The sequence below is a fragment of the Sus scrofa genome, chromosome 15 (genome assembly GCF_054392235.1).
Source record: "Sus scrofa isolate SSC_HxYL_T2T_F1_AM1 chromosome 15, Sscrofa_HxYL_maternal_Yorkshire_Landrace_v2.0, whole genome shotgun sequence".
NCBI classification, from domain to species: domain Eukaryota; kingdom Metazoa; phylum Chordata; class Mammalia; order Artiodactyla; family Suidae; genus Sus; species Sus scrofa.
Genome location: NC_139397.1, coordinates 128,516,678 through 128,530,872, shown reverse-complemented (window position 1 = coordinate 128,530,872; position 14,195 = coordinate 128,516,678). Strand labels below are relative to the sequence as shown.

General features: G+C 34.8%; 1 protein-coding gene across 6 annotated transcripts in view; it reads left to right on the top strand.

Moving 5' to 3' along the window:
* The window catches only part of ERBB4 (erb-b2 receptor tyrosine kinase 4), a 1,134,420-nt gene that overhangs the window by 939,644 nt on the left and 180,581 nt on the right, over positions 1-14,195 (top strand). For all 6 annotated transcript variants that reach the window (XM_084998988.1, XM_084998989.1, XM_021075968.2 and 3 more), the window contains one exon: positions 13,559-13,744. In XM_084998988.1, coding sequence (XP_084855114.1) covers positions 13,559-13,744 — 186 coding nt within the window. The remainder of the gene's footprint in view (positions 1-13,558; positions 13,745-14,195) is intronic.

Genomic DNA, 14,195 nt, shown 5'->3' with positions numbered 1-14,195 from the left:
TTCCTTCTAAACAAAGCTTTTTTTTCTTCCATTCAGTTAGAAGATAATCTCTGTCTTCAATAAATTATCATAGGAATCTTGGATCATAAATATTTACTGTTACTGTCGTTCATGTTCATAACCTACTTTTACTAAAATTTAAAGATATTCTCCATGTAAGAGTAGAATATAGGTCTTTTTAATTTTTGTACCCTAGTAGAGTATATAGAGTAACTTTCAATCAATAATGGGAATGACTTAATGAGTGAAAGAATGGTTAGCTATTTCCTATGAATCTTCCTAAACCCCATACTATTATTAATAAGGTGATATTAATAACCATTATAGCACTCTGCACTGTTTGAGTTTTTTGATGATGGATATAATGGCCATGAATTGACCTTTCCTAGGGCAGTCATTATGGAAAATCTCAGTTACCATTTCATTTCTAAAATATTGGTTAACTTTCAGTGGCTAGTTTCAAATGCCAGATCAGGTTGTCTGCCTTCTTGCAGAGATTCTTGATGAGGTATTCCTTTTTCCACTGCCACTTTCTAACCCTTGCACAGTGTGTGTATAGCCAGAAAACTACACATTCCTTTGACTCATAGCCTCCTGAAGCAAAGACATTACTGGTAGGGGTCTTTTGTGACACCATATATTTTCTTTCAGGGTTTATTATAACTCCTTTTCCCTCAGCAGGTGGTATTATTACTTACTGTTACTATATTAAAAACACAGAAGCATCAGTGACATTAATGCAGGTTTTTACTAGTGATTGCCTCTAACTGAATGCCCTTGACATCAAGATCAGTGTAGAATATTAAAATAACATTGACATGAATATTTAATATAAGAACTTGCATATAAATCATGATTTCAAATTTAATATATCTGATGGTAATAATTAAGTTCATTATAAAAAGCAGAGGGCATAAGAAAGAAATGATAGGATAAATGATTTCTATATATGAATTATCCTATATGAGCATGAGGCTAGTAAGTGAAAATGGGAGACTTAATTAAAGTCACTCAGTATGTTATCTTGAATGAATCATAACACAATTCAACCTGCTCCTTTATCAGAAGTATATTTGAGATATTTCATTAGTTATTAAGGAAATGTTTTTCCTAATTTTATTTATCTGTTTGTTGTTACATGCTTTTATTATAATTGGCATTAATTATATTATTCTTGCAAATTAGAAACACAATAGTGTCTTCTTTTAAGGAATATGCAGTGTCTAGGAAAATATAATTGAATATTAATTCCTCAAATTATACAAAATAGCAAATCATGAAGTCTTAAGCAATTAAATAAGAGCTATTATCAAAATTACTAGAGTCTGATCTATTTTAAGTCAAATTTAATTTTAAAATTTATTTATTGAGCACTCCTCAAATCAAGTTTTCCTGTGCAGAAATGAGATAAAGACCTGAGTTAGTCTTAGTCCCTTCCTGCAAAGGCTATTGCATTTTATTATTAGAGGATTAGTTTTAAGTAGCTGAGGATAAATTGTGCTCACTTGATTTATTTTAAAAGAAAAAAAGATAGTAGTTTTTTTTTTTGCTTTTTGGGGCCACACCCATGACATATGGAGGTTCCCAGTCTAGGGATCGAATTGAAGCTACAGCTGAGCTGCCAGCCTCCACCACAGCCACAGCAATGCCAGACCTGAGCTGTGTCTGCAACCCACACCATAGCTCACGAAAACACCAGATCCTTAACCCACTGAGCAAGGCCAGGGATCGAACCTGCAACATCATGGTTCCTAGTCGGATTGGTTACTAGTCGGATTTGTTTCTACTGTGCCACAACGGGAACTCCCAATAGTACCTTTCAGAATGTTGTGTCATAAAGACTCCACTAACAGGTTAATCTTAACAGTGATAGTTCCTATTAGGATAATAAAATAATGACTATAAAGTCAGATGGGTCTCCCTGGTTACCTAACTGACATTGACAACTTCTGAGGAAACATTATGGTAAAGAGAATCTTGGCTATGGATGCAAGGGAACCCCATTCAAATCTCAGCTTGGCTACTTACTAATTTTTATGATCTTTGCATATTGCTTATCCTTTTCAAACTAGTCTTCTTATTAGTTAATTGATATAATAATATCTATTGGACAAGATTTTCCTGAAAACTAAAGGTGTTCATATGGAAAATCAATAGCACTGTGCCAGACACAAAAAACAATTGTTATAATGATCTGATGAAATTTTTGAGTAGGTGATTTTAGAGGGACTATGTTTACTAAGAACTAGGAAGCTATGGAGGAACCAAAAATAGAGTTTATTCAACAGATCAAATAACCTTATAAAAATTGGTTCTCATTTATAGAGAGAAAAAAATGAGAGCTATAGACACTCTTTGGGAGCTAATAATTATTTCTTCATCCCGGTTGTAGAATCTATAATCTCAGATAATTTATTCTGGTTCTAGGAAGTTGGCATGTTCATTCTTTACAGAAGATTGCAATATGCTCTCAGAAGATCCATGGTGGACCTCGCTGAGTTTGTTTTTCTATATGAAATGTTATTTGCATACACCTTTGTGCTTCTTTTCTGTAACTTGCTAGGATTAATCAGTAGGGGATAAAGTGTCTCTGCCCTACCTATAAGCATTCACCACTACCACTTAGTAGTTATTATCTGATTTAACTCCAATTGTAATTTGTTATTACTGTTACTGTGGTTACTTTTTGTTATAGAACAAATCTGTATTGTCCTTGAAATTGTTTTACAACTCCATAAGCTACTTTTGGCCTTCTCTTAACTCTTTCATGATTATGTTAGAAGTAGGAAGAAATATTTCTAGTTCTCCGTGGACTTAAATAGGAAAAGGATAGCTTCTAAAGTGCTGCTGGGAAAAAAAAAAAAAGGTTAATGTACCTGCCTTTTATTCCAGACCCCCCCACACTGGACTTAAAAACAGAACAAAGTGACTACTCACCCTAGGACTGGAGCTTTTTTTTCCAGACTCCTGGCCATGTCCTAATAGCTCAGTGATTTTACTCTCTTCAGTCGGTTTAATACATATGTAAAAATAACTAACATTTTTAAAAATCTACAAGGCACAGCGATAAGCTCTTTGCCTATATTATATCATTTGGCTACTACATATATATGTTAATTTCTAAATGAATTAAAAGTATCTGCATTAGTTAGATTAGACTAATAGAGTACATCCAAGCTAAAGGTCTGACAGCAACATTGATTATAAAAATATGTATAAAATCTAGGCAACAGTATTTAATCTTACCTTTACCTTCCAGTAAATTGGTTTTTGTTGCCTACAGCATTGAACTGAGGATTTTGAGTCCTCACCCAGCCCTTGCAGGAAAGAATACAATGATTGTATTAGTTTCCTGTGGCTGCTGTAACAAACTTACTGACTTAACAGAAATATTATATAACATTTCTGGAGGCCAGACTTCTGAAGTCAAGGTGTTGGTAGGGGTGCATGCCTTCCAGAAGCTCTAAAGAAAAGTCTGTTCCTTGTCTCCTCCAGCTTCTGGTGCCTGCATTTGTTCCTTGGCTTGTGGAAGCATCATTCTCTTCTCTGACTTCTTTTTCACAAGGCCTTCTCCTCTGGCATCTGATTTAATCTCCCTCTGCCTCCTTCTGATAAGGATAGTTGTAATAGCATTTAGGACCCACTAGGATAATCTCTCCCATCCCCAAATCCCTAATAATTCAGACTTTACAGACCCTTTTCCCAAGGAGGGTAATATTCATAGGTGCCTGGGATTAGGATATAGGCAATTCATTATCAACCCATCACAGTGATTGCTTAGCAATCTCTGCATGGGCACAGGGAGGGAGTGTTGGTGTAGCATGTATACCATTATTTGCCCAAGAGTGACCTAATCTGTCATTTAATAAATAAGTATTAGGTCATGTACTTGTCCAAATGCATCAGAAAAATCCCAATGGGAAACACATTGTAAATTGGAATAATGAAAGATAGTTTAGAAAAGGGGTTTTCTTAAAGGCATGGACAGGGTTGAGGAATACCAACAAGGACTGTTGAAGTATCTCAAGACTAGTAACAAACCCCTGGCCTGAAGGAGCAAGAGGAAGATTACAGTGAAATGAGAGCAGCTGTGGCTTTCGGTAGAGGGCTGCAGGGAAGAGAGTGAGGGATACATACTAACCACACTCTCTTCTCTCTTTAGTCTTCTGCTGCTTTTTATTGGCTGAGCCCAAATAAAACCCAGAGACAAGGTTGCCTGTTGTCACCCATTTGGGTCAGTTTCACTGGGCACAAGGCAAAGTAAAGAAGGATGGAGAATGGATCTGAACAAGCAAAGAGAACTATGCAGGCTAATCCCACAGATCATTAGCATCATAGCTGGGAGCATAGTCTAATCTTCTTTATTTCACAATGTATTACAGTCTTCAACATGTGAAATTTAACTCAACAAATGTTTATTGAGTACATGCAAGCTTTAGGCTATCTATGCAGCACTCTAAAAAATCCTGAGGATTATTTTTGTAATTTATAGCAAAAACAGACTGGAGTTAATGGAAAAATCAGCATTCTTTTTACAGCAGCAATGTGAGTCTGAACTTAATAAGAATCAGAATAAAAATACATAGGGTATTGATTTGAGCTACATTATGATAATCAGTAAATAGAAGTTGGCACAGCATTAGATATGGAGTGGAATGGAAAACAATAGAAAAGAGAAGGCTGATTATGAATCCAAGATTTAAAAACCAAATTAGAAAATGTTTCTGAAGTTTACAAAATTAGTAAAGTTAGCCTACAAGCTTTTGTGGAAATTTTTACTTTCTGTCTTAAATGTAAGATCCAGTAGCTGTGTCAAGATGACCAGAAAGTATTTGAAAAACCAGTTGATTCCTGGGATGAGGTAGGATGCCACAGGGAAATATATTAAATGTTATGTTCACTTATTAATAAAACTTTATTGCTTCCTTATTATGAGCCATACACTTTACAAGAACTTGAAAATATGATCAGCTAGCATTACTACTTTCAGAGAAATCATTAGAGATGGTGGACATTTAACAAACAACTCTAAGAATGATTGAATAGGTACTATGATATAGGATTATATATAGACCTGTTAGTTTCTGCTGAGAGATGACAGTTGAAATTATAGGAGTTGAAAATAAAGGTTAGAATACAGGCACAGCATGATTCTCATGTCTGGGTATTTTTGACATATAGTTTGCCCAGGTATTTTGGTTATGTTTATAATGGATTTTGTTTTCTATCTTTTAAATAGAATTGTTACACAGTTTCAAACTACATCAAATTATGAGAAATCACAGAATTGCTCAGTTGATTCCATGTGGTTTTGTTAACTCTGTCGTGTTTCTTAAACTTATAAGGTATAAGGATGGAAGAGATTACAGATGAAAGCAAAGAATATTAGGGACAAAATCATGAGAGTATTTCCATATTTAAGGTATGGGAGGGAAAAGCAAGTGCCAATAACTATAATGAGAATGACTGAAGACTTAGGAAAGTACAAAATGCTAACATCAATCATAGAGAGATTTTCAAAAAGAAGGGTGGTCAGTGAGGTAAAACCACGCAGAAACTCAGGAAAATGTTAAGAATGAGGAATAACCGGTTGACTAGTGAAAAGGAGGTCACGGATGACTTTTTCAAGAGTGTTTTGAAAAGTTAAAATGCAGGAAAGTTTCAGAAAAACTAGAGCCCTAATGAGTGAAGGACTATAAAGTGAGGAAATAGCCAAAATGAGAATAGTGAATATTCCTAAAGTAGAGAAATGGCAAAATTGAAGGAACTTTCATTTTTTAGAGTATGGGGCATCTAAATACACTTGTGGGTACAGTGAAGGTGCCAATATGAAGCAAAGGTGAAGTTGTACTGGATATAAACAAAGATAAAATGAATCAAGAGGACACAATAGAAAAATGTCAAGAGTACATTTTACAGAATAATTATTGTGAGAAGTAGAAAGGGGTGTTCTGTTTTCCTGTTCAGATATATGGGTCATAATAAATGTAATAAAGATCTGATAATAAATTAAAAACTAACAGAGGGCTACTTTTGGAGGATCAAAGAGAAGAGCTGACAAATCTCCATGAATCTATGCCTTTCTCTAACAACATGTGAAAGTTTAAGAACTTAAATAGTCAGAGGTCTCTTTGCCCAAGAAGTGGCAAAATGGGAATGTCTAGGGGAAAAAAAAATTAAATGATGGCAGTAAATGTTTTGTTGTAATAGTTAACATTGGAATTAAGGCTAAGAGCAAGGTAAGTGAAGCATAACAGAAAATAAGATTAAAAATTAAATTATTAAAAATAAATCTAGGAGTTTCCATTGTGGCACAGTGGGTTAAGGATCTGGCATTGCTGCAGCTGTGGCATAGGTCACAGATGTGGCTTAGAGTTTATCCCTGGCCTGGGAACTTCCATATCTGTGGGTGTGGCCAAAAATATACATAATGAATGAATCAATAAATGAGTAAATCGATCCAGTCTTCTTCCCCAGCAAGTTCTTTCATGATTCTGTCCATAACTACGTTTCCAATCCCATGTCAGGCCCTTTTGGGCCCTTACTAAATTCCAGACACACAGATCTGATCAGAACTTCCAAAATTTGCCATGCTCTTAGGTTATTTCCTCATGTTTGTCTCTCTGGGTTTCTCCTCATAATTCAGGTCTTAGGGCACATTTTTTGACCCCCCGCCCTTATCTAAATTAGTTCTGCCACTACCATTGTATTATTATAATACTATATTTTCTTCATAATCCTTATTACAGTTTATATTTCCTTGTACATCTGTTTGATATTGATTTGGTTTTCCTGTGTATTGGTTGCCTCTCCCAGTAGAATGAAATCTTCAACAGGATAGAGAAGCTTCAATCACAGGTCATGGCACATAATAGGTGCTCAATACATATTTTTAAATGGATAAAGGTGGACAAAAGTGAAAGAAAAATATAATAAGGATAGAGGGAAATTTTAGGAGACAGGTGGGCGAAGGTAGAAAACAAAGAAAAATTCTACCTTCTATAAAATTATTCATATAGTTATTCATTTTCTAGCTCTGTAAGTAATATCTAAATCTAAGATTCAGCCAGGATTTGCTGAATGATGAAGAAATGGACAACTGCTGACATCGAAAGTTAGAAGGCTCCTAATTTGATTATTCAAGGTCACAGAAATGATACCAGGACTTGGAAAGGAGTACCACTGAACAATATACCTATACATAAACTGACGGCATATAAATGCAGTCTAGTTATTGCCCACCTACTTGTACTAGTAAATCATTATTCATTCTAGACATGAGGAAACAGATGCAGATTTCATTTATTTTATTATCTGGGTACCATCTGCAGCAAAACATATTTATAAAATATTATTATGGACCAATAATTTTGTCTCATTTTTCACCACTGCCATCACTGTCATATTCTTTGTTCTGTTCATCACCATCATGCTGTCTTTAGGAGAGGCATTGGTTTTCACAAATCTGCTAACTCTTGCATTAAGCACAATTTTATATGTCTTTGTTAATTGTTTATCTTTTTTTTTTCTTTCTATCCTTATCTCTATCCTTAACCCTGATGCAATAAGGTTTTCCCCACTTTCAGCTGTAGGGTGTTGAATTAATGGTCCATAGACATAATGAAACAGTGAAAGTTTGTCTGAAGTTAATATTTTTTAAAAAACAGAATAGCTCATAAGTTTTCAATGACCATATTTGTGTGTGTGTGTGTGTGTGTGTGTGTGTGTGTGTGTGTGTGTGTGTGAAACTACTAACCAACATGAGTGAGAAAACAAATAAGTGGCAGGGTATAAACATCAGAAGCCTGGGCAAAATGATAACTTAAGGTGACAAATGCTATTGTTCATTTTTATTATTGAACAGAAATGTCTTTCCTTCAGACAGAAATAGAGATACAAATAGCATAGGCTAGGGGATAATGTCACACATGCTTCAGAGCTTTTTATCTATGCTCTGGTCATCCCTTGATAGTTTTAAAAATGTCCTTATTCAAACCTGATCTCACTGTAAAGAAAAATATTCTTTCTTTAGAGAATTTTTCAGTATAGCACCTGTTACAAACTTTCTTAATATCCAATGAAAAAACTAGTTAATTTACCTACAAGAAAAATTTTGTAAAACAAAAGGGAAAACAAAGACAAAATAATTTCATTTCTGGAAAAGTAGATAATGCACCTGTCAACTTGTATTTATTCCAGTGGTCTTTAGTGACACTTTCTAGTGACAATAGCAAAGATTCCAAAATTGCTTCCATAGACCCCACGCAGAGATATGTAACAGAGGACATTATTAATTTTAACAGAGTAATTTATTGAAACTCAACACTCCATTATTAAAATATTGGATTTTTTTCCATTTCCATCCCACTCATCACTCTAAATGAATCCACATTCTCTTCTCTTTATTTCTTCCCCTATTCCCTAAAAAAGCCATCTGCTATTTCCTTTATGAAAAAAATAAAACCTACAATTAGTGTCTTGTTCATCTTTTCTTTCTCAAAAAAAAAAAAAGAGAACTATTATGCAAATACTCTGCAATTTGCTTTCGAATACTCTTTGTAGTGTGATGAGCAATTTTCCTTAATACAATCCCAGCTTTTTTGCCAGGACTTACTAATAGATTTTTTTAAAAGAGAACTTTTTGTGTGACTTTTTTACATTCTTCTGATGTAAACTTTTCACATGCATATTTAGAATGGAAGTATCATTACTCCTTGAGTTATAAAAGAAAAAAAAAAGCTTATATATTTCACTGTGAAAAAGAAGCCAGAAATAACCTTATTTTTTTCTTTTACCTTCTATTTCACCATTTTCTTTATCTTAAGAAATGGCCTGTAGTAAATAATACTCTCAGGAAATCAGAAAAATATATTTTCTTTGGCCTTTTATGAAAGCACGTTTAAGCGATGACAGTTTATCCATAAGTGCAAATTTGTTTAAGTTGATCCTCAGGAACTAAAGTATAATTTGACCCAATTCATTCAGGTATACCTGATGATGTCAGGTGTTTGGAGCTGTCTTCTTGTTAAGATAAACATCTACAGTTTGAAGTGCTGATGGAACTGAAATTTTAAAATTATAGTATTTTGGAGTTCCGGATGAAAATGCAGGTTCGATCCCTGGCCTCCCTCAATGGGTTAAGGATCCGGCATTGCCTCGAGCTGTGGTGTAGGTCACAGGTGAGGCTCAGAACCGGTGTTGCTGTGGTGTAGGCCAGCATTTGCAACTCAGATTTTACCTCTAGCCTGAGAACTTCCATATGCCACACCTGCAGCCCTAAAAAAGGAAAAAAAAATTACAGTATTTTTCCTACCATAGGAAATAGCACTGTACTAAGAATCAGAAAACCCGAATCTTAACACTAATGCTATTTCTTCATCATATGACCTGGGGCGGTAATTCCATTCAACCTTGGTTTCCTTATTTTACAGCCAAGAATTGCTACTTTCTTTGACTGCTTCCTAGAGTTACAATAAGGGTCAAACAACTGTTGCATGTTACTTCCTTTGCAGTGGATTAGTGAGACATATATTTGATGGAGATATTCCAGGCATTCTCCAAGTTCTGCATTTCCTGCAGTAGCTTCACCTGGAGAGCTTGCTACAAATACAGATTCCTGATTCACCTCCAGACCTGATTATCTGGAGGGGGACTTGGAAAACTACCCCTTGTAATATAAACCCTGGTCACTTTGATGTGCATGAAATATTGAGAGCCACCATAAGAGAAATAGAATGCAATTAGCACAAATTTAATTTAGTCAGATGTCTAATATTTAATATCTAATTAAATAGTTAATTTGGTACTTGATTGAGTTAGAGACTTAATTATATGTTTTGCTTATTTGTTGGTGTCTATGTGTGTGTTTACATGTGAGCATAACACCATTCAGTGAAGGAACCCACGGTTTACACTTTTAAAATTAATGTTAATTAATATTTAATGTTAATTAATATCAGTTAATAATTAAATACTAGATTAAGTAATAGATAATGTAGCTCGACTAACATTTCTATTTGTACTCTCCTTATAATTACATTAGTTTGCTTTATTTTAAATGTTGGCTGAAATATACGGGAAGTAAAACCAAAATGTTTCCACCTCATGGATCTAGATAGAGCCATATTTTTAGCAATAACTCAAATTTCTGCCTTTGCTGATTGTGCAGAAACTCCAACTTCAATGGAAGTCTCCCCACATAGTTTGGGAAGTACTGGGTGTCTCATATGGACTTAAAAATCAGTCTCTCAATTGCAATCACCTTGTGGTATCTACGATGTCTTTTCTTATTAGTTCTGGTCCCCATGTGGAGATTCTCGAGTTGGCTCAGAGCCACTGAGTGATCCTACCTCAGCACTGTTGACAGGTACCACCTGAGGATCCACTGTCTTTCCAAAGGTGGTGCCTTTCAGTGTTTCCTGCACTACTTGTTCTGAAGGTGTGGCCGTGGTGGTGGGATCCACAAGGAAGCAGAGAAACTGCTGCTCTGCCTTGTTCTCTGAGCCATCCATCTGTTTCCCTGGGGAGGTGTTGGGGAAGGTGGTGTGAAAGGAGCCAATCTACTTAGAAGCCATCTGAAAAACAATAATTTCACATTGTCCACAAAAGACTTAAAAATAAAGTCCTTTGAGTTAGACTGACACTCTCTTACCATCATATTTCTTCTGTTTGGCCTCACATCTCTCCTTTTTCCAGGCCTGAGTCCTTACTGCCCCACTCTTCCTTAGTCAAAAAGTAAACGCTTATGTTTCACAGAAGACCCTGGCTGGATCCAATAAAATCCATATACTCTTATCAGACTTACCCCATAATTATGACTAATCTTTAGATTCAGCTAAACTCAAAACAACTAAAACAGTAGTGGAGTTAGAGGTGAATAACATCCTCCCAAATAGCTTTATGATACTAGCAATAATAATAGCCAAATGCATCTATAAGGCTAAAAATGGTGAAAGACAGCTATCTCTAGCAACTCTCTTCTCCCTTTCCTGACCCTGTTTTCCGCTGCTCAAAGTAAGCACTTTCAATTTTTCACCAATTTCTTCTTTTATTTAACTGTATATCTGAATAATATGTTTATACTCTCAACTCTTGATTTTTCAGTTTTATGCATTATCTACTAATTTTTTACTATGAACAATAGGGATATACACACTTCCTTCCCATCACTCTCCCTTCCCTTCATTTTCCAATATAGTCATATGATGCTTGCTTATATTACTATTTCATGTTTATGTCATTTGCTTATATGACTGTCTCCAGCTTTATAGTAAATATGGCAACTTTCTTTTCTTGTGTACATCTTGTGTTTTACCTCAAATTATTTTTTTATTTTACTTTTGCTTAGTTTTCTATGTATCTATCACTAATTCAACCTTCAAATTCTGCTAGAAAACGAAGTATACTTTTTTTTTTCTCTTTTGTGTTTTTAGGGCTGCACCCACGGCATTTGGAGGTTCCCAGGGGGTCCAATCGGAATTGTAGCTGCCGGCCTACACCAGAGCCACAGCAACGCGGGATCCAAGCTGCATCTGTGACTTACACCACAGCTCACAGCAATGCTGGATCCTTAACCCACTGAGTGAGGCCAGGGATTGAACCTGCCACCTCATGGTTCCTAGTTGGATTCGTTAACCACTGAGTCACAATGGGAACGCACGACAAAAATACTCTTAACGTGTCTTAAAAGCATTAGATTTTTTTTTTAATCAATTCTTTATTTTTGCCTCCTCTTTTCCAGAACAATATGTTCTGCTCCAGTCCAGACTGACCACTGTTTCTTGCACAGCTTTTATTCTGGAATATCACCTCACTATCATTTCCTGGTTTCTTCAATTAAATATACTTTGCTGAGTACCCCTCTTTTATTAAATGAACACATCTAACAGGAAAAAGGACATGTATGGTTATTTTTTAAAAAAACAGATAGGTCTGTATATTCACTCACTTGGTTAAAGTTTTGCCAGATAGAGAATTTGAGATTTAAACAAAACTTTCAGAATTTTGAAGTCACAACTCCATTTGGGAGAAGAAGCTAAAAGGTGACCCTGATTTTCACCATATAGAAATTTACGTAACCCTGCATTTTCACCAGAGCACTTCTCTTTCCATTGCCTAATATTCATGGCCCACAGTTCCTTTGATTTAGCCTCTCCTAAGGATGAAGGGAAGAAGATATGTAGTCTAAGTGCCTCCTAAATGGACTTTGAAGCAATCCTGCAAAAGCCGGTGCTTCTGCTCCGTTTATGCACAGAGGTTTGAGCTAGAACACTACTGAGCCTTTGGTGTCTACAGCAGTGGTGCAAATTGGTTTCTTTTCAGTTTCCCCCTGCTTCTAAATTAGGCTTCAGATTTCTTATGTTCGCTAAGTCAATTACTACTAGTAAAGCACCTCCTACTTTAAGTATTCCATCCTCAGTGCCTTTTCTTATGATTTTTGATTTCTGGCCTTTTATTAATGCCTTTATTGTTAAAATGGTATAATCCAGAGCAAATAAAATAAATATGTGCATTTAATATGCCATGCCACCTGAAACATAACCTCAATCTAGCTTTCTGTCTTTGATTATATGTAAATTTTTAAAATTTTCAAAGCTATGGAATATTCAATAATAGATGGTGAACATTCTCATACCTTCATATAGGCAAACTGACTGATAATAAATTGTCATATATGAGTATCCATCCCTGTGTGCGTGTGCATGTGTGCACGCGCATGTGTGTGTGCAGACATATCAGTTTCAAATTGTAGTAAAGACACTTAAAATAACTTTTGATTAAAGGCTAACTTTAGGATGTGCTAAATCACCATCATATGTCTACACATTATCTACATTAAGCAGAGGTACCTTTGAAATTAAAACTGTTTTCTCACTTCATGAAATGACAAAGTTGAAGTAGATACATTTTTAAAGTCTCACATAGCTCTCAAATTTTATGGTTCTATGAATAAAACATCAGTCATAATTTTGAAAATGAAATAAATTTGGGTGAAAGCAAAGTAACAGCAAAATGTCTTATTAAAACATTTGTTTTTTCTACATAATTCCCCAGTAGGCATATTGATTGTTTATATTACTGTTTATAATTTATAAATTACACCTGTGTATGTGCTGTCTGAATCCTCACCAATAATGAATGAGTTAATTTTGGGTCACCTTATGTAAATAACTGCATTTGTATAGATATTGTACTCTAGGACCAAAGATCAAGGTTTAAAAATTCACAGCATAAGGTTAGGATTCAGTTTCAACTTGGGTGGTAGTAAATAAAATTGAATATTGTTCACATTACAAAAAGAACACACCACTATTGATTTTGTTTGGTTATTCTATAACATTTCCATTCTAATAAATGTATAGTCTTTATTTTTCATTTAATTCAGCTGTATTAAATCACTTTAGGTATGTAATAGGTACAATAATGCTTTTCATTTTTAATTGATTCTACTGACAGAATACATTTTCAAAATCATTATAAACACCGTTAATACAGTGCAAGAAACTCTAATTGTAAAAAAACTTTGAAGTAATGGTGTTACTTCTTTTTTTTCTTTTAGGAAGCTCTGATCATGGCAAGTATGGACCATCCACACCTAGTGCGGTTATTAGGTGTGTGTCTGAGCCCAACCATTCAGCTGGTTACACAGCTCATGCCCCATGGCTGCCTGTTGGATTATGTCCATGAACACAAAGATAACATTGGATCACAACTGTTGCTTAATTGGTGTGTCCAGATAGCAAAGGTAAGTGCCCATCGCTTCTGGCTTTATATCTTCTAATCTAGAAGAGTTTGGGTATTCAATCTATTTAAATAAAATCAATCACATGTGTTATATTGAAAAATCTATTATAGGAAGGTATTTACATTCAGACCACAGATCAAACTTATGATATATTTGTATATTTTTGGGTTATTGTACTATGAGGTTTGTGTTATGTTGACCAGATGCTAAAACACATAACTTACTGGTCAGAAGGAAAAATTGTTATGCTAGATTTATTTGACTTTATTTGTTTGGGTATAGTTTAGCTAACAAACAAAATTCAAGAAAGAAAATATTGAAGGTTTGTTCCATGTTAGATAATTTTATTGGAATAGCAAGTACATTCAATTCTCAGAAGTACAAATGATTAAATTCTAAATATCTTCCTGGACATTTTGATAATTCTCAGTTGGTCTTTAATGGTTGGGTT